General features: G+C 56.7%; 6 protein-coding genes across 6 annotated transcripts; 3 read left to right on the plus strand and 3 right to left on the minus strand.

Moving 5' to 3' along the window:
* Window positions 1-46: 46 nt before the first annotated feature.
* Window positions 47-5,503, plus strand: MKK02DRAFT_31012 (putative cation transporting ATPase; the record flags this gene model as incomplete). Its single annotated transcript, XM_053088188.1, has 16 exons — window positions 47-302; window positions 360-1,357; window positions 1,403-1,749; window positions 1,793-1,937; window positions 1,989-2,190; window positions 2,241-2,658; window positions 2,704-2,791; window positions 2,843-3,409; window positions 3,459-3,618; window positions 3,673-3,790; window positions 3,836-4,265; window positions 4,313-4,593; window positions 4,640-4,714; window positions 4,764-4,961; window positions 5,009-5,157; window positions 5,205-5,503. The coding sequence occupies 16 exons, from the start codon at window positions 47-49 to the stop codon at window positions 5,501-5,503; spliced, it is 4,731 nt and encodes a 1,576-aa protein (XP_052941834.1).
* Window positions 5,504-7,091: 1,588 nt separating this feature from the next.
* On the minus strand, window positions 7,092-8,988 carry MKK02DRAFT_35723 (putative nicotinamide mononucleotide permease; the record flags this gene model as incomplete). Its single annotated transcript, XM_053089249.1, has 9 exons — window positions 7,092-7,290; window positions 7,339-7,693; window positions 7,740-7,773; window positions 7,825-8,054; window positions 8,106-8,286; window positions 8,332-8,440; window positions 8,486-8,538; window positions 8,588-8,716; window positions 8,764-8,988. The coding sequence occupies 9 exons, from the start codon at window positions 8,986-8,988 to the stop codon at window positions 7,092-7,094; spliced, it is 1,515 nt and encodes a 504-aa protein (XP_052941835.1).
* A 569-nt stretch (window positions 8,989-9,557) lies between these two features.
* On the minus strand, window positions 9,558-15,259 carry MKK02DRAFT_41703 (uncharacterized protein; the record flags this gene model as incomplete). The annotated part of the gene is made up of 12 exons (XM_053091670.1): window positions 9,558-9,779; window positions 9,824-10,045; window positions 10,091-11,078; window positions 11,125-12,551; window positions 12,596-12,873; window positions 12,918-12,970; window positions 13,016-13,260; window positions 13,312-13,533; window positions 13,577-14,423; window positions 14,468-14,817; window positions 14,867-15,026; window positions 15,075-15,259. The coding sequence occupies 12 exons, from the start codon at window positions 15,257-15,259 to the stop codon at window positions 9,558-9,560; spliced, it is 5,199 nt and encodes a 1,732-aa protein (XP_052941836.1).
* Window positions 15,260-15,616: 357 nt separating this feature from the next.
* Window positions 15,617-17,272, plus strand: MKK02DRAFT_41704 (acyl CoA binding protein-domain-containing protein; the record flags this gene model as incomplete). Its single annotated transcript, XM_053091671.1, has 6 exons — window positions 15,617-15,639; window positions 15,706-15,738; window positions 15,796-15,866; window positions 15,922-15,985; window positions 16,030-16,114; window positions 16,154-17,272. 6 exons carry the CDS (start codon window positions 15,617-15,619, stop codon window positions 17,270-17,272), a joined length of 1,395 nt encoding a protein of 464 aa, XP_052941837.1.
* A 434-nt stretch (window positions 17,273-17,706) lies between these two features.
* On the minus strand, window positions 17,707-18,590 carry MKK02DRAFT_21584 (Longin-like domain-containing protein; the record flags this gene model as incomplete). The annotated part of the gene is made up of 5 exons (XM_053086434.1): window positions 17,707-17,861; window positions 17,908-18,087; window positions 18,141-18,301; window positions 18,359-18,468; window positions 18,519-18,590. 5 exons carry the CDS (start codon window positions 18,588-18,590, stop codon window positions 17,707-17,709), a joined length of 678 nt encoding a protein of 225 aa, XP_052941838.1.
* Window positions 18,591-18,851: 261 nt separating this feature from the next.
* MKK02DRAFT_31017 (uncharacterized protein) lies at window positions 18,852-23,244 on the plus strand (the record flags this gene model as incomplete). The annotated part of the gene is made up of 11 exons (XM_053088189.1): window positions 18,852-19,153; window positions 19,213-19,535; window positions 19,801-20,078; window positions 20,185-20,437; window positions 20,502-20,703; window positions 20,750-20,912; window positions 20,957-21,185; window positions 21,399-21,664; window positions 21,708-22,937; window positions 22,981-23,139; window positions 23,188-23,244. The coding sequence occupies 11 exons, from the start codon at window positions 18,852-18,854 to the stop codon at window positions 23,242-23,244; spliced, it is 3,462 nt and encodes a 1,153-aa protein (XP_052941839.1).
* Between the last annotated feature and the right edge of the window lie 219 nt (window positions 23,245-23,463).

The following is a 23,463-nucleotide window of genomic DNA, read 5'->3' on the forward strand; positions in this document are numbered from 1 at the left end:
GCAGACATCCTCTCATACCCATCATCTTGATCATATACCCATAGAGATGTCTCTCCTACCCCTCCACTCGGACAATGGAGGCCCGTCGTCAGTCCCCGCTCCCCGGCCAAACGGCGACAAGGGCAAACAACCCGCCGCCGGTGGGACCGACGAAGCTGGGAAGCAGGGCTATGACTATACCGAGAATGCTCCCCAGGCCGTCGTCGATGCCATCTTCATCGAGCGGAAGAGGGAGGAAGAGGAGGGTCCGCCGGATATGATGGTCGGAAGCTGGGCGAGCTGGATGAACAACGATGGAGCAGGTGCGCCTCCTTGATACCCGGATCCGAGCGGTTAGCGGTTCCGACTGACTCGAGTAGATAGGGGAATCTTCCCATCCTCTGTGACGCGGGCGCCACATCGTCCAAACTCTCGGAGAGGCAGTATGGCTTCACGGCGGTCCAGCTCGTTCATCCGGCCACCGGGACTGCACAACCGACAGCGGTCCTCTCAGGACCTCCTGCAATCGCCCGTCTCTGGCGTCTTTGTACAGGACTCAGAGGACGAGCTCTCGCCCACCTTCGAGCACCGGCCACTACCTCCGCGTGCTTCGGGGTCATACCAAGCGGGGATGGCCTCTCCCAGGCGATTCGAGGGCAAGCGAAAGCACCGTGCACCGAGCACTTCTCAAGACGGGTACTTTGACCGGCGAGCGGGACGGAGGGAGGAGGAGAGTGAGGCGGGCAGCCCAGAGAGTCCAGTCAAGGGGACCGCTCTGAGCAAGATCGTCTCGTATATGGGATTCGGACGGCATGAGGGCGAGGAAGATGGGGATGAAGAGCAAGGACCGAGTCGGCGCCGCTCCGTCTCTCGCTCGAGGGGGTCATTCGACTCGCAGGACTCTCGACCACGCTCCCGGTCGTCCAGCTCGTCAGGATGGGGTCTGTCGGACGAGGATGACGACTTTTCAGACCGACCGGAAGGCGAAGAGGGTTACACCTCGTCCCTTGCGGATGATACGTCACTACCGCCACAATCTCGACCCGGCTCGCCAACCCTTCCGCTCATCCCCCAGACGGGTGACGATATCTTTGGCGAGCGCGGTGGGCGGATGTCGGAAGACTTTGAGCCAAAAGACTTTGCCAGTACCACCGTGCCGTCCCGCCAGACCATCTTGTTGCCGGACGAAGATTTGTCGATCCGCTTCACTTGCTACCGCACAGATCCATTCCGGAACCTGCTTTGGTGGTTGGGTTGTATTTTCACCTTTGGTATCCTGGGTCTGGTAGGGCGCTGGGTGCCGAGAACATGGGTCCGATTCTGCGGAAAGGAGACCGCGTTCGATGAGGCCAAGGAAGGATCATGGCTCGTTGTCGAGGTGAGCTTGAAACCCCCCGTCAAATTGGGAAACGCTGACTCTTAGACCCCCTTCGGCGACCTGCACGTCATTGACCTCCAAATCATCCCCTACCCCTACCCCCTCTCTACCGTCTTCCCCCAAGCCATCATCCCGGGTGCATCCGGTTCCCGCGCCGCCTCCATCCGAAGCCATCCACGAATGAACGCCGTCGGCTCTCCCGCCGCCGCCCAGATCCCCACGCACGCCATCAATGGCGAGCCAGGCGGAGTCGGCGCTGCCAAGGATCTGACGCAGGATCTCGAGCCGGGGAAGACGACGTGGGAGGAGACGATGGGGTTCTTGAAGATCATGGAGTATAGGTATACCCGCTTCGCGCTCGAGCCGGGAACGGGCAGATGGGCTATGATCAGGTGTGTTTAACGATCGAGGTGAAGGGCTTAGCTGATAGTGCAGGGATTGGCGGGATCCGAGGTGGTCTAGCGCGAGAGCGGTCGCTCATGGTCTGGACAGCGGAACGAGGGAGCAGCGGAGGGTGTTGATGGGTGGGAACTTGATTGATATCGCGTCCAAGTCGGTCGGAGGGCTGTTGGTGGATGAGGTGAGCTCTAGATCCCGGAGACTTGTCCGCTTACGACGCTGACATGTTTAGGTCCTCCACCCCTTCTACGTCTTCCAAATCGCCTCAATCGTGCTCTGGTCCCTGGACGACTATTACTACTACGCCTTCGCGATCGCCGTCATCAGTATATCAAGTATCCTGAGCACGCTCATCGAGACAAAGCGGACCATCGAGCGGATGAGGGAAATGTCACGGTTCCACTGCGACATGAGTGTTTTGGTAGATGGGGAATGTGAGCTGGCTAGAATTCTCCGTCCTCGAAGATCAAAGCTGACACTTCAGGGGAACGGCGCGACTGCGAAGACCTCGTCCCCGGAGACATATTCGACGCCTCAGACCCCACCCTCGCTGTCGTCCCATGCGACTCCCTCCTCCTCTCCGGCGACGCCATCGTCAACGAGTCGATGCTCACTGGCGAGTCGGTCCCCGTCTCCAAGATTCCGGTCAAGGACGACAGTCTCCGGGTCATGTCCCGCGAAGCCAAGCAGGGGAGTAGCGAGATTGATAATGATCTGGCAAAACATTACTTGTTTTCGGGGACCAAGATCATCCGCGTTCGAGCTGGAGCGAGACCGTCGTGGGCGCCTAAAAGCGAGGAACCGGTCGCGTTGGCAATGGTCACTCGGACGGGGTTCAATACGACCAAGGGGGCGCTGGTCAGGAGCATGCTGTTCCCAAAGCCGATGGGGTTCAAGTTCTAGTAAGCTGAACGCTACGCAGTGCCGGGGTGGAGCTGATCCTTCAGTCGCGACTCGATGAACTTTATCGGAGTATTGGCTATGATCGCTGGGCTTGGCTTTGCAGTCAGCGCGGTCGGCTTTGTCCAGATGGGCGTGAGTTGCAGTTGTAGTGTCCGCGTCGAATGCATAAAGCTGACTTTCTAGATCGCCTGGCATACCATCATGCTCCGCGCCCTCGACCTGATCACCATCGTCGTCCCCCCTGCCCTCCCCGCCACTCTCACCATCGGAACCACCTTCGCCATCGAGCGTCTCCGCAAAAAGGGCATCTTCTGCATCTCCCCCAATCGCGTCAATATCGGCGGCAAAATCAACGTCATCTGCTTTGACAAGACCGGGACGCTCACCGAGGACGGTCTGGACGTACTCGGTGTCCGCACTATCGATAAGCACGAGGGCCGATTCTCGGAATTACACGGCGACGTCACTGAAGTCCCTGCTACCGGTGGACCGAAAGGCAAGACCCCCCTCCTTTATGCTTTGGCGACATGTCATGCCCTCCGCCTGATTGATGGGGAGGTTATCGGTGATCCGCTGGATATCAAGATGTTCGAGTACACTGGTTGGACGCTGGATGAGGGGCAGAGTCGGATCGTCAGTAAGGGCAAGTCGGCGGGCGAGGCTCGGCCGCAGGCGCTTGTGCAGACTGTGGTGAGGCCGCCAGGGTCGGAGAAGTGGAAAGTCGAGGATGCGATGCGGGTGGGGGCGAAGGTCAGTCTAGAAGAACGCGACTCCTACGGTCTATCAGCTGACTTTGTAGCACGCCCATTTCCTCGAATTGGGTGTCATCCGGACATTCGACTTTGTGTCTGCCCTTCGACGAATGAGCGTCATCGTGAAACGGCTCAAGTCGACCAGTATGGAGATCTACGTCAAGGGCGCTCCTGAAGTTATGCCTGATATCTGCGATCCTGCTTCCTGTATGTCTATCAGCTGGGAGAAGCAAGAACGCGAAGAGCGAGCTGACATGCTAGTCCCGAATGATTACGAAGACATGCTTTCATATTACACCAGGAATGGTTTCCGAGTAATCGCTATCGCCGGGAAGAGCGTCGAGGGGATGACTTGGCTCCGAGCGCAGCGTATGAGGCGGTAAGCTGAATCTTCCGGAAAATGTCGAACAAGCTGACACGTCAGTGAACAAGCAGAGTCCGATCTCCAGTTCCTCGGCTTCATCGTCTTCGAGAACAAGCTCAAGCCCAACACTGCGCCCAACATCCATACCCTTCGTGCCGCTCACCTCGCATGCCGGATGGTCACTGGCGATAACGTCCGGACCGCCATCTCCGTCGCTAGGGAGTGCGGTCTCGTCTCGCACTCTGCTTCCGTCTACATCCCAACATTCGTTCCTGGGACGGGCACCGGCGAAGGCGCCAGCCTTGACTGGGCTAGCGTCGATGATGAACGAAGCAAGCTGGACGAGTACACCCTCAAGCCGGTCGTACACGAGACGGAGGGACTAGGCGTCGACGCTGGCGAGATGGATATGAATGATTATCAGCTGGCGCTGACGGGAGACGTCTTCAAGTGGATGTTGGACTTTGCCGAGTTGGAAACTATGGAGCGGGTAAGCTATGGCGTCTCCGTCGTCCGGAGAATAAGCTGACACGCCAGATGCTCGTCAAGGGAGTCATCTTCGCCCGGATGTCGCCAGACGAAAAGGCTGAACTGGTCGAAAGGCTCCAAGGACTCGGATATACCGTCGCGTTCTGCGGAGATGGAGCAAACGACTGCGGGGCCCTCAAAGCTGCCGATGTGGGCGTGTCGCTTTCTGAGGCGGAAGCGAGTGTGGCCGCGCCGTTCACGAGTCGGATTCCGGACATCAGCTGTATGGTCGAGATCATCAAGGAGGGGCGGGCGGCGCTTGTCACCAGTTTCAGCTGCTTCAAGTACATGTAAGTGTTTCCGACATTGTGGTAGGGACAGAGGCTGATGAGGTAGGGCACTGTATTCGATGATTCAGTTTACGACTGTAACGCTGTTGTACTCGTTCGCGTCTAGTCTTGGCGACTTCCAGTGAGCTTCAGGTTACTCGGTCAGCCGTGTGAAGAAGCTCATTGCCCAGATTTCTCTACATCGACCTCTTCGTCATCATCCCCATCGCGGTAGCTATGGGCCGGACCCTCCCTTTCCCCAAGATCCACCCCAAGCGCCCGACTGCATCCTTGGTCTCGAAGAAGGTGTTGACCAGTATCATTGGGCAGATCGCCATCAACTCGGTTGCGCAGATCTTTGTGTTTATCTGGGTCAGGCAGCAGTCTTGGTATGTCCCATCTGTTGGCAGTGGGCGCACAAGGGCTGACGCGTCAGGTACACTGCCCCCGATGTCAACAGTGACAAGCTCGAGACGTTCAATTATGAGAATACCGCCCTCTTCTTGTTGTCATGCTTCCAGTACATTCTCGTAGCTGGCGTATTCAGCGTGGGCCCGCCATACCGCAAGCCCATCTACTCGAACAGTGAGTTGCATCTCTGCAGCATAGGAGAGCATCAGCTGACGCCTTAGTCTGGCTTATGATCTGCCTAATCGGCTTAGGCGGTTTCAGCACCTACGTCCTCCTCGCCCCTACCGCCTGGATCGCCAACATCCTGGATATCATCGATCTCCCCTTTTCCTTCCAACTTCAACTTTTGGCCGTCGCTATTGTCAACATCATCCTCTGCTTTGGGTTTGAGCGGTACGCTGAACGACCGATCGCGCGGGTTATTGCGTATACGAAGCGGGCGTGGAGGAGGCGGACGAATGGAGGGAGGCGACATGGAGGGGAGGTGCAGTATAAGATTATCGAGGGGAACATGCGGTAGTACTAGTGCGTATACCCCGATCTGCGGGCTATGCAGGTGTAGGTATGCTCGTGCGCCGTGCGTGCGGACTGGTTTGGACTGACGGGCTTTGATTTGACGGAAAGGAGCTTAGCTTAAGGTCAGTAGTCTCCGGATTGGGCCCTTTCGGTTGCGAAGGAGGCTTTCTGATTGACTACCCCTGCCAACGGAGGCTTTGCTGACAACTCTTACAAGTCCAGGGGTAGCGTGATCCCAGGTCATGCTCCGTTTCACCCTTCTTTGAAGATGATTACCGGACCCGACTCCGCTCAAGAACTTCTTCACATCACGCTGCGCTATAGCAAGATCCGGACTTCGCCTATTGATCTCCGCTCAGAGCACCTATGTCGACCTTTATCATCGATGACTCGAAGTGGGACACACCGCGCCTCTCACTCTCGCCAGGATGGAATATGCTGGGTCCTGATGCGAAGAAGGACCACATCCTTGATCCAGTAAAAGCCAGCAAGATGCGTGCCGTCTTGTCCCAATTCCGGGGGCAGACAGTCAGCTGGACTACAGCGCAGTACTCCTCCAGCGAGATCAACTTCAACGGTGAGACGTTTCACTATCAGCTCACCGCATCGGGCACCGGCTGACGAGCAGGGACTGGGATAGACGTATGGGGCCTAGCCGGACCCGCGCAAGGCGTCTTCTCCGCTGTACTCGACAGCAAGCTTCTTGGCGGGTACAATGCATATAACGACGTCGACCGGCGCGTTGTGCTCTTCTCGATAAAGGGGTTGGCGCCGGGACAGCATAATCTGACGATGATCAATCTGGAAGGAGGGAAGGCGTTGACGCTGGACTATGCCGAGGTGCAGACTGGAGTGGCCGGCGCGGTGTTGACCGCCTCGTAAGCTCTACCTTCTATCCCAGGTCAAGTAGCGAGGGGATGCTGATCCGAAAGGTCAAGCTCGGCCGCTTCGTCCACTGTCTCTTCAGCTTCGCATTCCTTCTCGACCTCTTCTCGCCTTCTCCCAGCTACTTCGGTATTCCCCACCGCGGATTTCGCTGCCAGTCAGCCTGCGCCCACCCTTTCAGCAGCATACAGCCTATATGAGTTCGCTTGGACCCCGCTCGTCATCTTTTCAGTCGCATTCGGCGGATTCATCCTCCTCCTCTCTATTCTCGGTACCCTCTACCTCTTCCTTCGTAGACGCGGTCCCCACACTCCGAGCGCAAACGACCGCTTCCCTGGTGAAGTCGTATGCCCAGACTCGGAGTCCACATCCACAGTCCGGCCGGTTGGGGGAGTGAAGTTGGGAAGGAGACGGACGTTGATGGAAGCGCTAAGGGCGAGGCGGATCGGAGCGCCTAAGTTGGTAGATGCACCTGTTGTGCGAGACTTCAGGATGGACAGCGATGGGTCCAGGAGGAAGGTGGACGATGCGGTGGGTGTCAAGGATGGCGAGTGGGATGTCTGAGCGCTGAGGTGTTTGAGTGGTACTTAATTAGGGCTTATCAGACACTCCTTCCCGTTAGTCCGCCCGAGCTTGTAGGGCAGATCATACATCCTATAGCAAACTAAGTTACGTCCTTAATATACTTTCTCGGCCCGGCGCCTCGCTTACAACTGATACTTGAACCCAGCCTCGATCTGGACGCGCGTAGGTCCGTTGATGCCGAGGTCCTCGCCACGCTCGATCCTGCGGTTCTGGCGACGAAGGTACCAGAACGTGAGAGCAGCAGCGAGGACGACACCCACGCTAGCAGCAAGGTCGACGGAGAAGGCCAAGATGTACCGCGGCTGGTCAGAGTAGAGGTAACTGGATATCAGCGATGCCCAACATGACTCCAGCTCGTTACCGGCTCACCTCGTCCAGATGTTGGGGGTATTACAGATCGAGTTGATCAATGCGTAGACGATAGCGCGCTTGACGTGGGGTCCGGTGATGGACGAGCTAATCCACGATAACACGACGATTGAGGCAGAATAGAAGGACCCCGGCAGGAGCATCATGGCGGTGTACCGAGCGGCGGTGTTGGTAGTGGAGACAGCGATGACGTTTGCGATGATGGTAACCAAGAAGGGACAGATGATGTGGAGAGTTCGCTCTTGCTTCTTATCAGAGTGCCAGCCGTTGATGGTGATGGCGACAACGCAGAGGAGGTAGGGAGGGGCGGTGATGGCAAGAGTGACGGTTCGGGAGAATCCAAGACCACCGACCACTGTAGCTTCAGCTTGATCATTAAGCAGCGAGTATGATGAGCTCACCGATTGGGAAGAAGTTGGTGACCGAGGCAGCGATCTGGTCGAGTCAGCCCTAGCATCCACAAACAAACGATCATGAAGAACACACGTAGTTCATCTGCAATACCAAGCACAGCAGCCAAGTCTTGGGATCGCTGAGGGCAAGCCAGAAGGCCTTGCCGACGCCAAGCTCGTCTGTGGCGTCCTTGGAGGCTCGATCGACTTCCAGACGGTACTGAAGCTGTGCCTTCTCCCGCTCGTCAAGCCACTTAATGTTTCTGGGGGTGTTGGGCATCCAGAGCATGAAGATCAAGCCGAGACCGACGGTCATTGCGCCCTCTGCTCAATCAGCGTTGGTCCCAAGGACTGACTGACAGAGCGAGGACTCACCAACGATAAAGAGCCATCTCCAACCAGAAAGTCCATTCGTACCGTCCAAAGTCAGAATGGCGAGGGCGAAAAGACCGCCGAAGGCATTTCCGACCTGGGAGCCAGAGTAGAGAATGGCGGTGCGGAGAGCCATCGCCTTCTTTTCGTAGAACAGCGAGAGGAGGAAGATGGCGCCCGGAAACTGATCATCAGCCGCATCCCTCAAGCCTTTGTCGAGACAACTCACGAAGGCAGCCTCGGTAAAGCCAAGGATAACTCGGCAGATAACCAGGCCAGCGTAGCTGGTGACCGCGCCGGTGCACCCGGAGACAAGCCCCCATGCACAGCACATACCGCTATCAGGTAAGTTTGGATCGCGCGTGCAGGCTTGCATGACATACCAAATGTAGATACCTGGCCATTTGATCTTGGAGACAATCATGTTGGAGGGGATCTGTACATCAGTCGCGAACTTGTTGTCAAAGCTAACCCAAAGAACGAACCTGTAGAGCCACATATCCGGCAAAAAGGATGGCTACAGCGGTCTGGTACTGTACAGCAGACATTCCAAGCTGTACATCGATGAAAGCGAGCTTAGCGCTGGCTATATTCTGCCTGTCGAGGTAGTTGAGCTAGCCGGGAATCAGCGCGTCCCGTGTGAGCCTGGGGGATAACTCACGATGTAAAGGCAGACCAAAGTCGGCATGAGAAGAATGTCCAGCTTCCTCGTGGTTCTCTTGTCGATCGCAGCGATCTCCTCATCTGACAGGCCCTCGAGAATTGCCGGCTTGGTGATAGCCAAGTGCCGGTCGACACCATCATCGTGTTCCGTCTTGCCCAATCCAGGCTCGCCAGCGAGCGAGGCATGGTCGGCATCGTACTTTTCGTCGTCGAGGCGGGACATTTTGCTGATTTCTGCTGTGTGCGGAAGAGGGGTAGATGGGGAAGAGGTGGAGCTCCTCTGGGAACCCCATCATATGTAGCTGGGGCTCGACGGACTCGTTAGGGTGAAAAATGACCAGTTCCGCAAGCCACGTCTACCCGCGATTTGCCGCCGGACCCCGGTCCGGAGCGGAGTGAGAGTTTATCCGGTTCTCGGCAGTGTTTCATAATTGTCAAGGAATGCTGTCAGTTTCAGGGTTCTTAGCGCTATCTGAACCGAGCGTCGCGGCAACTACTGGCATCTACCGGCTCGATGCTGCTCTATGTATCAGCCATGTCTCCCCGATCGCTGCGTAGCCTCCTCCGAGGAGCTACAATCCGAGCCCATTGTCCGCACTGCCTGCTTGGGCCGGCTCGTACCGCTGTATCCGCCGCACTGGAGCGCAATCAATGTTCGATACACCGATCGGGACGCTCGGGAAGTCGCTGATAGTCCTCCAGCCCGCGAAGGCGCTTATCCTCTTACCAACACTCAGACAGGCAAGACCACACCCATGCAATTCTAGATATCTACAAAATAAGAAGAGCCAATCACAATTTTGTCGGACCCCTGATGACAAAGCTTCCCGTCCCGCTATTTCCCGGCAGACCCATCACTATCCGCGCTGCTGGACTCGTGAGGTCATCAAAGTCGCCATGGAGTGTCGCCTCGGAAAGGAACGCGACGGTCGTTTCGAAAGAGGCTTTGAGGAGGGGGGATGATTTGTGTGAGATACCCGTCCGGTTGAAGGGTCTGTATCCGCCGGCATGGGTCTGTATATTAGCTTAGTCCAGCCGGATCAGAGATTCTGACTTACCATGTAGTCCGCAATGATAGTCAAATGACGATAGTCTACCGCGATACCGTACGCGCCGAAAACATTACCCATCTCCTCGATGATGGCTCGGCGTGCGGCCTCAACACCATAAGTTTGGAGAATGGCGTAAATGTCGTTCGAGCCGAGCATGTCGAGATCGACGTGCTCATCGGCCATGGACCACATCCCGCGGAGGTTGGAGCCTTCAGTGATGAGGTTGCGCTAGATATCAGCTAGCTCCTCCCTCCTAGCAGCGACGATACTCACTGTAAACTTCCCCTTATCGTCGTAGATCCGCATGCACCTCCCGATATTCTCCACCTCGTGCACCACCGCTCCCCTACAGCACCTCTCCACGATATCCACCAGGAGCAGCTTGGGCATGTTGGCCGCAAATTCGAGGTCGAACTGCGCCGACTTGCCGTTGATGGTATCAAAGCTAAAGCTCGTCGCCCATTTACAGCCCATTTTGAACGCGTCGACGAGGGCGTCCGCCTGCGCGTCGTCCTTTGCCTTTTGCTCCGGGTCGATATCGAGGTCATCATCCACCTCCTCATCGTCATTCATCAACGCCTCGACATTGTCCTCCATGTCCCCCATGTCCACATCCCGCTCGTCCGCGTCATACTCGGGCGCGTTGGCTTGTGCGATCCGCTTGGCCTCGCCCGCATCCCCATCGTCGTCGTCCATCTCCTCCAGTTCTTCATCCCCTCCCCGGCGCTTGCTCCTCGGTTCCTCCCCATCTTCATCCTCTGCGAGATCCCCACCCCGAACTTTGAGCCCCTTGCCCACCTTCGTATCCTGCTCGATAGCCTTGGACGCGTTCCGAAGCTCCAGCAGAATCTCCTTCTTCAGCCGCCCGGCAAAGCTGAACGCGAGCGACTCGTGTAGTTGCGTCTTGGTGATTCCGTACTCGGACGTGTATTCCTCGGCGGGGTAGAAGTCGAGCAAGACCGTGTACTTGCGTTGTCGGGCACCGTTCGCCTCCATCTTCCGCCCGGACAGGAGCTCCGTTACCTCGACCCGCTCAACCACCTGGGAAAGATTGAGCCGCGAGACCTCCTTGATGAAGGCGTCTGTAGACGATTCGGCGGTAGTCTCGCGCAGAGGGAGCTTCATGGTGGGTGTGGTGGGTTTGGCCGAGGCGGTCATGACGATTTCTCGAAGACGCGGAATACCGAGGGTGACGTTGGCGGCGCCGTGACCGGCCAAATGGAAGGTGTTGAGTGTCATTTGGGTGGAAGGTTCACCAACACTGCCATGTCAGCTGTATGGCTAGCGCGGGGCACTGGTCGACTCACCCCTGAGATGCCAATAACCCAACAGCCTCTCCTGGCTCTACCAAACTCCTCAAATACCTCATCCTACTCGCCTGCAAGAACGCCTTCCTCCCCACCTGCTCCTTCTCGCTGACATACGCGCTCCTGACCGGATCCCGCCCCTCCTTCGCCTTGGCCGCGATGAACCCGAACCGATTTTCATCGATCCACTGATTCAGCTTCCGAGCGTACGACTCCGACATGGAACCGAGGTAACGCGAGGGCGAGTACATTGAGAGCGCCGGCTCGTACTTTTCCGGCTTCTTCAGCGCCTTCTTCATATGATCCACCGCCTCATCCTGGACGAGCTTGGAGTAGATGGCCCGAGGGTCGTATTTCTGGATGAGGGATTCGTGGTTCCGGGCGGCAAAGTTGAAGTCGAGCAGATGTTTTTGCTTGGTGACGTCCAGCGAGTCCTCGCCGTATAGGAACTGCAGAACCGACGAGTCCGAGTCCCGGACGGTATGGTCGTAATGGACCTTGACACCCTCGAGGTGCTTGATCAAACACCGTTGGAGGTATCCAGACCGAGAGGTCTTGACCGCGGTATCGATCAGACCCTCTCGTCCCGCCATGCAGTGGAAGTAGTACTCCTGCGGCCGAATACCCGTCAAGAATCGGTTGGCGACGTACCCACCGGCCCGGGCGGACGTATCGAACGCCTTGAAACTGGGGAGCGTCTTGCCGGACACCATGGTGGGTACGCGCCGGCCCTCGAGCGCCTGCTGGCCGAGCAGCGTCGAAATTTGGGAAGCATTGACCTTGGACCCCTTGGCGCCCGAGATGGTCATGGTCTGCATGTTGTTGTCGGGGAAGGGACGGACGAGGTGGGCGGGGAGGACGACGTTGTTGATCTCCGAGGTGGTCTTGTTGAAGGCAGACTGCATGGCGGCATCGAGACCCGCCATGAGATTGTCATCTCGCAGCGTCTCTTCCAGCCGATTTGCCAGGTTCTTGGCAGTAGACGGGTCGGTGATCCGGGACGAGTCGGGAAGGCCGACATATTTGATCGCGGTGACGGCTCCGTTGTTGGCTGCCCGATCCAGGATCTCCTTCCGCACCCGCTCGCCTTCGGCAGTGAGGATGAGGTCGTCCATCCTGCACGAGAAGGCGTTGTGTTGGAGGTACTTGGTCAGGACCCGGGAGAGGACCGAGAGAAGCCTATTGGCGAGCATTGGGCCGTACAGCTCATGCACCGAGTGGACGAGACCGAACGCCGAAGCACCGTATTGCGACTTGTCGAGGACACCGCATATGAGGTGGCCATCCAGGAAGATGACGTTCTCTTCCGACAAGACCGGGTCAGTCGACTTGTCCCGGCCCCACAAGTGGTTTTGAACCTTGTTCTTCGAGTTGAGGTTCAGACCGCGAGCGTTGTCAGGAGTGATATTGAGCATGATGGTGGAGAACTGATCATCAGCTATCATCACCTAGACCTAGGTCGCTGACTCACAATCTGTTTTCCCGTCCAAAGCGGCTTTGGCTTGAAAATAGCAGGCGCCAACGTCTTGATCCTCCCTCCACCCGTATAATTGTCCTCTGACCGCAGTGCCCCGTAGATGAGCTGGAAGTACTCTTCCCGAGTGAAGAAGGTCGACTTGTTGCACATCCATACTCCAGCAACGACGTGGTCTTGGATGAGACCTCGAAGGGGATTTCCGGACGTCGGGGTGAGGTACTGATTGTCGGTATTGGCGATGTAGTTGGATTCTGCGCGAGCATTCTCGTTTTCTACTTCATCAGCTGGTGGTCCATAGCATGAGCGGTTGACTTACGAGGAAAGTGGATATTCATCTCGTCTCCGTCAAAGTCGGCATTGTACGAGTTACTACACAGTCAGCTTGATTACACTCATTCCACGCTTGCAGCTTACCAGTTGGCGTAGTGCATCCTGATCGTCTTCTCCCCTCTCAACACCTTGACCTTGTGCGCCATCATACTCGGCTTGTGCAGTGTCGGCTGGCGGTTGAGGATGACAATATCCCCATCATGAATATGACGATACACCTTCTTGTTCTTCGCGGGTGAGCCGAAGGATGAGGATGCGCCGTAGCTGTCGGTCTGCGGGGTGAGAAGCTGGTTGGCGATGGCGGTACGCTGTTCCAGGGTCATACGATCCTGATGACATGAGCTACTGTTCTTGCAGGATCGGAGGTCTTTCAAGCTCACGAGAGATATCTGCGAGCCATTCTCATACTCGACGATAGCTGCTCCAGGGTGAATCTTTGGCCCGTTGATGACCAGCGCCCTCAGATGCGCGACATTCGCCTGGGTGACGGGTTCGGGATAGGTGAGCTTCGTCGCGAAGACTGGTGGGATTCCAATCTCGTTCGTCTCAATATTGATATCTGGCGAAATGACAGATCGAGCGGCGTAGTTGACACGTTTACCCTGAACGTCAGCTTGGCTCCAATAAGCACAGTGTATAGCTCACCATCATGTGCTTCCGGAACAACCCCTCCTTCTTCTCCAAGACCTGCTTGACACCCTGCGGCGGCAACTTGCCCTGCTTCATGACCGCCGGGTTCTTCGAGCTGTCCATGAAGCTATTGACATCATGCTGAAGCTTGATCATCGCCTCCAGCATCTGCTCAAAGACCCTCCGTCCGTCCCCCTTCGCCGCCGACGCCAACGTCTCCTCGACGTCGTCCGCGTTCTCGATCTTGTGGAGATCAGACAGCCGCTGATTAAGCTCCTGTATCCGCCCCGAAGTGGTGATGACGACGGTCAGAAGCGAGTTTTGCGAGTTTTCGAAGAGGTCGTCCCCCATTCTCGCGGCGGGGCGGAAGCGGGTAGGGGAGACGGGAACGACTTCGAGGAAGAACATGTCGGCGAGGGGAACGTGCGCGGCCGAACCGGATGGAGCGCCGTGTCGACCGTAGACCAGCTCGCACATTGCCGCTTCTTTGATGAAGAGTAGTCGGAGGTGTGCGCGGACCTCGGCGGGGGAGACCACCCGCTCGTTTCGTCCCCTCGCCCCCTTGACCTGCCCACTTGCCGTCCGAGCCACCTGGCCGCCTTCTCCCTCGTCCTCCTCTTCCTCCTCGTCTTCGTCATTCTCCTCCGCCTGTGAGCTGCTCCCCGAGGAGCTCGCGCTGCTCATCTCGATCCCTTCGTCCAAATCCTCGTTGAACTCCTTCTGCCCTTTCCGCCCCAGTCCGCCATTTTCGAGAACCGTCCGACGCTTTCGCCCGGCTGCGGCGTTCGCGAGCTTCTTCTTTGGGTCCAGGTCGTACTCGATGATCTTGATCGCCTTTTCTTTCCGGAAAGTATAGGCGTGACTGTCTCGTCAGCTCCCCTTCTACCATCCAACAGGAATACTCACGCTTGACACCGCATACACTTCTTCCAGCCCACACAAGCCTTGACGAACTCGGCCAACAGCGCCTTTCGCTCCTCATACACCAGCCCATCCTTGTACTCATCCTTCCCACCCGCTCCTTGCCGCCTCGCCGTAGCCAGCGCCCCATTCGTGAACTTTTCCACGCGGAAGATGAATTCAGCTGCTGTTTCCGCTGGGATTTCCGGACCGTCTTCTTCGATATCCTCGCCCTCCCCTTCAGCCCCTTCGGCGCCCGTGCGAGATGCACCAGAAGGCGTCAGCTGACCAATCAGGTGGGCAGCTTCGATCAGACCGGCATCGAGGAGCTTGATTCGAGCAGCGTATTTGCGCACCTACCGCGTCAGCTGATTGCCCCGGAAAGCTAGGTGCAGTCCAGCTTACGAGCATCTCTGGCATCCTGTACCTGTGGCAGAACAGACAGACGCCCCGGAACAGCGAATATGCCTGTTGCATGAACAGCGGATGGAACACCGGGATAGGCAGCTCGATGTGCCCGAAATGACCGGGACATTGGAAGTAGGACAGATTACACGTCTCGCAGCTATCACATCAGCCTCCATTTCCTGGCCCGTTTCCAAATGCGGCTTACATATCCTTCCCGCTCATAGGCCCAAGCTTGGGATCATACAGCCCTCCCCTATTTGGCAAGTTCAAGTTGTCGAGCAAGATCGGGTTATCCACCTTCTGGACCGAGATTGACCGGACATCCTCGGTCGTGAGAAAGGTGAAGGAGAGGGAGGAGATCTCGGACGAGAGGGGGCTTCCGATGTCCATGGTGGGCTGAGCGGGTTGTGCCCCTCTGTAGCTGTGATGTGCTTAGTAGATGCAAGAGATGGATGGTTGTGAAGGGCTTCGTTTGGGTGAGAGCGGGGAAATTTATCCAGTGTACGTAAGCACTTTTGGGTCGGTCAAGCATGTTACCGGCGCGCTCTATTTGTGCGAGAGGATCAGCATCTTCTGACATCTATCTACCGCAAGTGAACCGCCCGGGGCATACTTGAATCTAATTTCAGCAGAGGAGGAGACATAGTTCGCCTCCATCCGACTTCAAGCGGGAAGAACGGTCCATTATCGCCTGAAATCGAGCCGAACACTTGACCGACATCGGCGAGATCGCGTGACGGCCTCGAGATGGAAGGGGGTGCTATCGACGCGTATGTCCTGCTCGTTGGCATCCTGGTGACCTGGGATGGATGATGGAGCCGTACTGATGTGTACAGCCACTTTCACCGGGCGGTCGATATTGTCCAAGGGTGAGCTTCCCCGTGATTGTTATTGTTATGGAAGAGGGACCCAGCTGACGACTCCAGATTGCCGAAGGGCGGTCCTGTCCAGACGAGCTATGAGGAGAAGCTATGGCTGTACTCGCTATACAAGCAGGGTGAGCTTCCGTGTTCGGACGCTCATGCGAAGTAGACGACGGCTGACCTTCGCAGCGACTGAGGGGGATATCACCGTTGCAAGACCAGGAATGCTAGATATGCTTGGGCGGTCCAAGTGGTCCGTCATCCCCCGGTATCCCTCGAGCTCAGCTGATGAGATAGGGACTCGTGGAACAAGCAAAAAGGCAAACGGAAGGACTCGGCCAAGCAAGAATACATCTCGGCCCTGCTCAAGGCTCGTCCTCTAGTCAACTAAGTCACCTTGCGATTTTCAGCTCATCTCCAGATCCTGAAGAAACACGCCGACCGCCCAGCCTGCGCTGCCCATATTGCCGAGCTCGAACCAAAGTCTTCCAAGCATACCCGCCGGCCCCGAGCGCGTTCGACATCCTCATCCTCCTCTTCGTCGTCATACCACTCCTCCCAGGCTTCTCCTCCTCCTTCACCACCGCGGTACAGCTCTTACCCCCCTCCGGACCCTTCTTTACCCGTACCGGACGTCGCGCCGCACATCGTGCCCCCATCAGCGCTGACATCGAGTCACAAGTCCCTTCTGAGCCTGGCGCAAGCACGGAGTCCGCCTTCCGGGTTGGAAGCGCCTGCCGCTAGCGAAGCTGGAAACTCGCGCTCCGGGCGCGTGTCGGGACGGGGAGTATTGCCTTATACTGCAGCTTCTGGGTCTAGAGCGCACAGCCTTATAGGTGGACAAGGAGGGAGTTCGGATATGCCATTCGCGTATGGCCGGACCAACTCGGTCCATTCCTTCCGACCTCGGCAGGGTCAAAGTTCGACCGCCGGACTTGGCTTTATGCCTCCTCCTGCAGAACCAGGAGAGTACCTCACTCCCCAAGTCATCCAGCGGGACTTTACGCCCGCACTCACATCCACCGGAACCCCTTATCTCGACATGCACCATCCCACACCCATCTATCCCAGCAACCCCCATCGGCGGATCGGGACCCCTTCGACCTACTCTGCGCCGCCCATCAATGTCCCTGCTACCCTGCAACAAATCCAGACATCCCTCCTTGCTATCAGTGAGCGGATGAATCATCTCGAGCGGAGCCAGGCGATGATTCTGCGCAGGGACGAGAGGAAGCGGACGTGGTTTTGGACAAGTAGGGATGAGGATGATTTAGACGAGGCGGAGGATGAGGCAGAGAGGGAAAGATTGGCGAGGAGAGGTGCAGGGCCAGAAGTGAGGACGGCGGTCAGCCAGAGGAAGAGGAGAAGGTGGAGTTTGAGGCTGGTGTGGTGGTTGCTGGGATTGGGAAGAAGGCTGGCGGTAGATGCGGGAGTGGGGCTACTCGTGGGGATAGCGGCGATGATGATTGTCCGGGGATGGAGGGGAGATATGGGTCGGAGGGTCAGAACGACATTACGAGGTTTACTGGAGGGTGTATAGCGAGGGAAATAGGAGAATGCAAACGATCGAATATTGACTCCTAGAGCTTCTTTCGCTGAAGGCTGCTATAATTGCCCTCTCCTCTACATCTCATTCCCCTCTCCTACCTTTCCCTCACCGCCTCTCCCCCTTCCCGCCTCCCATCTCCTCTCTCCTCCCTGCCCACCTCCTATTTCCTCCCTCTAACCCATTACGCTCGTTCCAAACCCCGCGGTGATAGGGAAGGATGGCTAGGTCCGTCCCTTTGAGCGCGAGGGGCTTGGCACGAGCGCACCCCTACACCTCTCCCCCGCAATATCCTTTTCCCATACTCCTCCACATCAGAGGTTGACATCGTGCACTTTCAAACAAATGATCCAGCTGAGACTGATGCTCGTGTCGCCCAAAACCTATATACACCGCTCTAAGTACCCCTCTCAACCTCATTCCAGTTCTCAGAAGAACCGCCACCATATAAAGAGAATCATAAACAGCCCTATTCCGCCCACCGGTGCCCACTTCCTTAATAACAGCTCGAGGTTGATATTCCGCGCCGCTTTCCGATACTTTGCCGATTCTGACCGCAACGATGTCGAAAGATGCGACATGCCTATCTGATAAGCTCCCTATCCTATCTCCTAGAACAGCCAGCTCACGGTCCAAGCTATCTCCTCGCCACAGCAGATCCTCCATATTCTTCGTCATGATCCGCGTCACGTCCTGCAGATTCTCATTCAGCTGGTCGAGCTGAGATGGGGGTGCGGAGCTCCCGCCTGCGCCTTGTGTGAGGGTTCGAGAGTCTTTATACAGGCGTGTCGTCTTCGAGATAAAGGTGTCTAGGAAGTCAGCTCCTGATGCGATCGACAAGGGAATGCTTCGGGCAGCTCACCGAACCCCATGAACGCATACGGCCGTGTCACACCCTCAATCTTCCCCTCATAACTCCGCTGGAACTCCTTGCTCAGCTCGTCGAGGTATGAGAACGCCAATTTCCGCGGATATGACGAGTCACAGATACACATATAGATGACCTTCTCGACGATAAGGTAGCTGAGACGTCAGCTTCCTCCCCGCATTACGCAGCGGTCTAGGTGGCGGAGAGCTCACTGTAAGGTGTATTGCCCTGATTCTATCGAGCACGCCGGTTCGCTATTGGCATTCAAGCGTCGGAAGACCAATTTCGACTGTTGCTTGTACTCCGTCAGAGCTTTCTCTGTCTTTCAGTGTCAGCTATAGCCCAACTCTAGGTGAGCGCGAAGGGACCGACGCTCTCGTCGTCAACACTAGCTGCGAGCGGGAGGGCGTCGCTGACGCGGAAGATTGTTGTTGAGCGGACCATTGCGCGCGTGAGTCTCTGTCTGAGGTGCTTGACAGATGGGACGAGGAAGATCGATTCTAAAGGTGACGTGCGTGTTGTAAGTATAGTTGAAGCATACCTCGCTGCGACACGTCGAGGTGGACATCCTCTTAGGTGGGCGGAGTAGATATAGGTGGAGGTCGCCCGAGCCCAGAAGAGACTACCAGCACCGACGGTGCAACTATGGCTCCATGCTCCACCAATTGCTGACACTAGAATGCCCTGAAAGGGTCAGCAAGCAGCATGAGTGGATCGCCAGATGAGCAAGAAACGCTCGACAAGCTCGATACCGAACTTGAGCTCATCGAGGCGTCTTTGCTCCCGGTCGAATCGCTCTCGTCTTCCGCTCGGGATAGTCTACCTCGGACGATCGATATGTCGAGCACTGACAGCCAGCTACGTATATCGATCAATGTCTCTCAAGGATACCCTGGTCGGGATGCGGTAGTGATGGAAATCAAGGGAGCGGATATAGGGAGAGATGAGGCGGAAGAGTGGAAGACGAAAGTCGAGGGGATGATGCAGGAATGGGACGATGAGTCCGAGTAAGTCATGCCAGCCGAAGCCTTCACCGGCACATCATGAGATGTATCTGAGACTCTAGTACACCACTCTACACGATCATGACGACCCACTTCCTCCCTCTCCTCTCCATTCCACGATCCCTATCCTCCGCGAGCCCAGACGATGCTACCCCACCCAAACCTACACCGATGCCCCACCATGCCCTCATTGTCACACACCACCTCCTCTCGCCCACAAAACGCAAGCTTCTTATCCAGCTCTCGTCCGAACTCAATCTCGTCGGGTTTTCAAAGACCGGCCATCCTGGCATCTTGTACGCCACAGGGGATAAGGAGGATATTCAAGAATGGCTGGTCCAGGTCAAATCATGGAACTGGCTCGCTCTGAAAGTCAGGATTGCGTGTGAGCCTGTACCCGAGTATAAGGATGACAGGACCGCAACTGCGGGAGCTGGAACGGCGATGGGAGGGGAGCAGGCTAAGGGGGAAGGGGGGAAATCAAGGGGGGATTGGGTAGAATTAGATAAATTGTCGGATTCTCTCGAGTGGATGCGGAACATAGGGAGAGAACAGCTTTTGATAGATGCGGGAGTGGGGTCTTAGCTAGCTCAGTCGCGCGATATGAAAGCGAGTCGAGCTTGGAGAAACCTGAAACGCCCCTCAAACAGACGCACGGACTGCCAACTCCGCATTCCTTACCCCGGATAAACAATTATCCGCCGGCTGCTCGTTGAGCTCCAGGCGAGCTGCAGACCGCTTCCTTCCTCTCTTCCCTCTCCCTCCCTTTCCTAGTACATATTTTGCTCGACAACAAAGACAACGTCACCACCAGCAGATGGAGCAGGCATATGGTGTAGTCGGGGACCTGCCGTACGCGATGTTCAAGCACTACGCGCGGCATCGGAGATTCCCTCACATCGCGTACACCGAGCATCACATCGCGGTTGTGAGTCTACTCTACAGCAATCACCCATTAGCATCCACCGGAGACTAGATCAGCCATCATCAGCTGGACTCCAGCGCAGCACGTGATCGTCTCGCTGACACATCAGACGCTCGAAAGCGCTGCAAGACCTTTCGACTTCTTCAACCACCCCTTCTACCCCGACTTCTTCACCTCTGATCCCGCCGCCGAGCTGCACGCCCTCCTCTCTGGCCATATAGATCCGTCAGATCGACATGATCCAGTTAACGAGAAGCTGCCGGTGACTCAGGGGACTGTCGACTTTCTGCGAAAATCAACGAAGAAGGGCAAAGGGAAATCATTAGCGGAGGCGGCGGCGTTCCTGAAGAGAGGGGATGAAGGTCCGTCATAGCGCCGTTCAATTCGCATCAGTGTATCGTCAGGGAAGTATGAGCTGATCTACAGTGGACCCCTACCCCAAGCGATCACGTCCGATCAGGACACTCCTCACCATGAAGGCCTTATCCGACATCGCAGCCAGAGGTCAAACTCCCCCTCTTCCTGCCCGTCCAGCCGACCTTTCCAACTCAGACAACAAGCACCACCTCTCGTTGGACGGTGGACCGCCGGCGGAACTCAACGATAAGCTAGATGTCGATACCATCCTGTCAGTTTATCGTTTCTCGCTCCAATAGCGCACCGCTGACTTCCAGTGAGCTCAAACCGCGAATGACAGCCACTCAAGCTGCGGGGCTCATGAATGCCAGAACTCGGATAATCGAGGGCATGAGGAAGTCGAAAGAGAGGGCTGGAGCGACCGTCAAGGATGCAGCTATATGGAAAGAATGGGATGAGGAGTACGAGAGGAGGTCAAAAGTGAAATATACCCGTATCCAAAACGAGCAGCGCTTATGCTCCAGAACATACCAAGACCTATACGCCCTCCTCTGATGCCCCTGCTACACGAGCCGTACATCAAGCTTCGACCTGTATCATCCGCCCCAGCCGCGAAAGAGGAATGCGGAGTCACTGGAAGGGAGGAGCTACGGGATATGCTGGGGCTGAGTGTCGATGATTCCAGACCAGCAGATGGGCGAGAGAAAGAGATGGAGCTATACGATTGTAACCGGGCGATACTCGGTCTAGAAGGTGAGAGTATCCGCTAGGTGCTAGGACTCAAGAGCTAATTGGATAGCGTCTCCTTTCGACTCGCGGCCGGCTCCAAACTCGCATCAAACAAGGACGATACCTCGGGGCGGACAATGGCCGCGGACCAAGGCCCAGACGAGTTGGGATCGGGAGGTCCAGGAAGGCGAGCTCGCCATGACGCGACCCGCGGCACTGGCCAAGCTGATCTTTCAGGCCACCTTGAGCCAATCACGCCACTCGTCGTCCCTCATCATCTTCCTCCAGCCCCGCCGTGCTTCGATATGCGCCGTCCGAATTTGGCCTATCAACGGCCGAATCACAGGGATGATATGGACTGCGATGTCGTGCAAGGAGAAGACGGCGTGTATTATAAAAGGTGGCCAGATGGGAAGATGAGGTCGTATCAGACGGATGTGCAGCAGGCTCGGGGGGACTTCCGGGACGTGAGAGACTTTGCTTCTCAGTACGGCCAAGAGCCTGTGCGTACCCGTCCTGACCTGGCTTGCAATAGCTTATCATCAGGTCTACCAAGCGCAAGCACAAGATGACGCACATCCCGGCGACTACCGCAGTCCACACGCCCAGTTCGACGAGCGCCCACCCGAATACGTCTGGGCACAGTCCGGACATTGGCGCGGGAGCCAGTCGGGCCGGGTCCGGCATGACGGAAGCGTACCTACCAGCCGAGAGCTCTCCAGTGTCGAAGCCGCCATCGATATCGCGCCGGACTACATGAACTCGCCGGTACTTTCCGCTCTCGATCCTAATTCCCATCGCCGGAACGGCGTTTCACAACCATCGACCGGTCCGGCCGATCCTGGTCTTGCTCTAGCGAGCAAGAAAGCCGTCAAGCGCCGCCTGATGACCAATGTTGACCTCAATGCTATAGTAGCCAAGCGAGCAAAGCTCGACGTCGTCGACCCAGCGAAAGAGACAGGCCCTACCTCTTCACACCCTCCTGCCGAGAGCGCCTTTGACAGCGCAAAATACCTCGCCGACTTCGTCACCGCCAATACGGGCCGCACGCGAACTCCAGCCATAAAACCAGGTCGAGGCGCCCGCCTCACCTCTCCTGAGCTCTCGCACGATCACCACCCCGCTGCCAAGCAAGTCCACTGGCGGCTCAACCCCCTTCTCCACAATTCGCGGTGGTACACCCGCGCCGCGTCCCTTCCTCCCATCCCCTCCTCCTCCGATGAGACGCCCATCAAGCCCGTTCTGGCCTGCATCGGCCTTATGCAGAACGTCCTGCTCATCACGGCCCTCAAGAAGCAAGCATTCGACATTATCGACGAAGACCGGCCGACCCTCTCTGGCGTGGACTTTGCCATGTCATCCACGACCGGTATCCTCTTTCGACCTGTCCATAACCTTCTCCACGGCGCGGGTGATCTCCTCGATGATCTCGGAATGGCGGTACAGCACTATGCGCGGGTCATACTTGTCTTTGAGGTCAAGTCTTACGGGATCAGACTCCCCGAGCCAGACGTCGGGACTGGCGAAGCCGCCGTGCCAATGGACGATCCCGATCCGCTCACTCCGGCCATCTATCGCGCTCTCGGCGAGTTCTCGGATAAGGTGGAAGAGATCAAGCATCGACGTGGTGCCGAGGACGGAGGGGGAGGAGACGTCAAGGTGGTGTTTGGGATGAATGGTCCAGGGGAGGTGGCTAGGGTCACCAGGGCAATGGCGGACCATACGGAGAAGGACTGTATGGCAGGGGAGGGAAGTGATTGGCTGGAAGGTACCGGGGTAAGTCCGCCCATGCAGTCAAAAGGACAAGGCTGATCAGCAGGGTGAGGAAGAGAGGATACTGGAACATCAGTTCGGAGTCAATCTGTATGCGAGCCGAGCGATCCTGGCGCGTTTCAAGCCGTTCAGTGCGTACATGGCCAAATGGACGGATCAGGACGCTGTGGATGAGCTAGGCAAGGTGATCGGGAGGGGTGTAGCAGTGAGTACATGATACCGTCTAAGCTATGTGGAAGCTGACGACCCGTAGAAAAAGCTGGTGGATAAGCTGTTCGCAACCGAGGACGCGGCGGATATGCTGGGATGAACGAAGGATCTGAGGGAGTGATTCGGATGTGTATAAGGTCGTGCGCATGTATAGAGAGGTCGGGCAAGAATGCATCCAATCTTATATACAACACCTAAAGCTATACTAATCTCAAGTCATCATCGCCCCTCTCATATCATGCAGACAATCCCATATACAACACCTAAAGCTATGCCATTTCTAAGTCATCATCGCCCCTCTCATAAAGTCATCAAGGCA

The sequence above is a fragment of the Dioszegia hungarica genome (genome assembly GCF_025882075.1).
Source record: "Dioszegia hungarica strain PDD-24b-2 chromosome Unknown MKK02contig_32, whole genome shotgun sequence".
Classification (NCBI taxonomy): Eukaryota; Fungi; Basidiomycota; class Tremellomycetes; order Tremellales; family Bulleribasidiaceae; genus Dioszegia; species Dioszegia hungarica.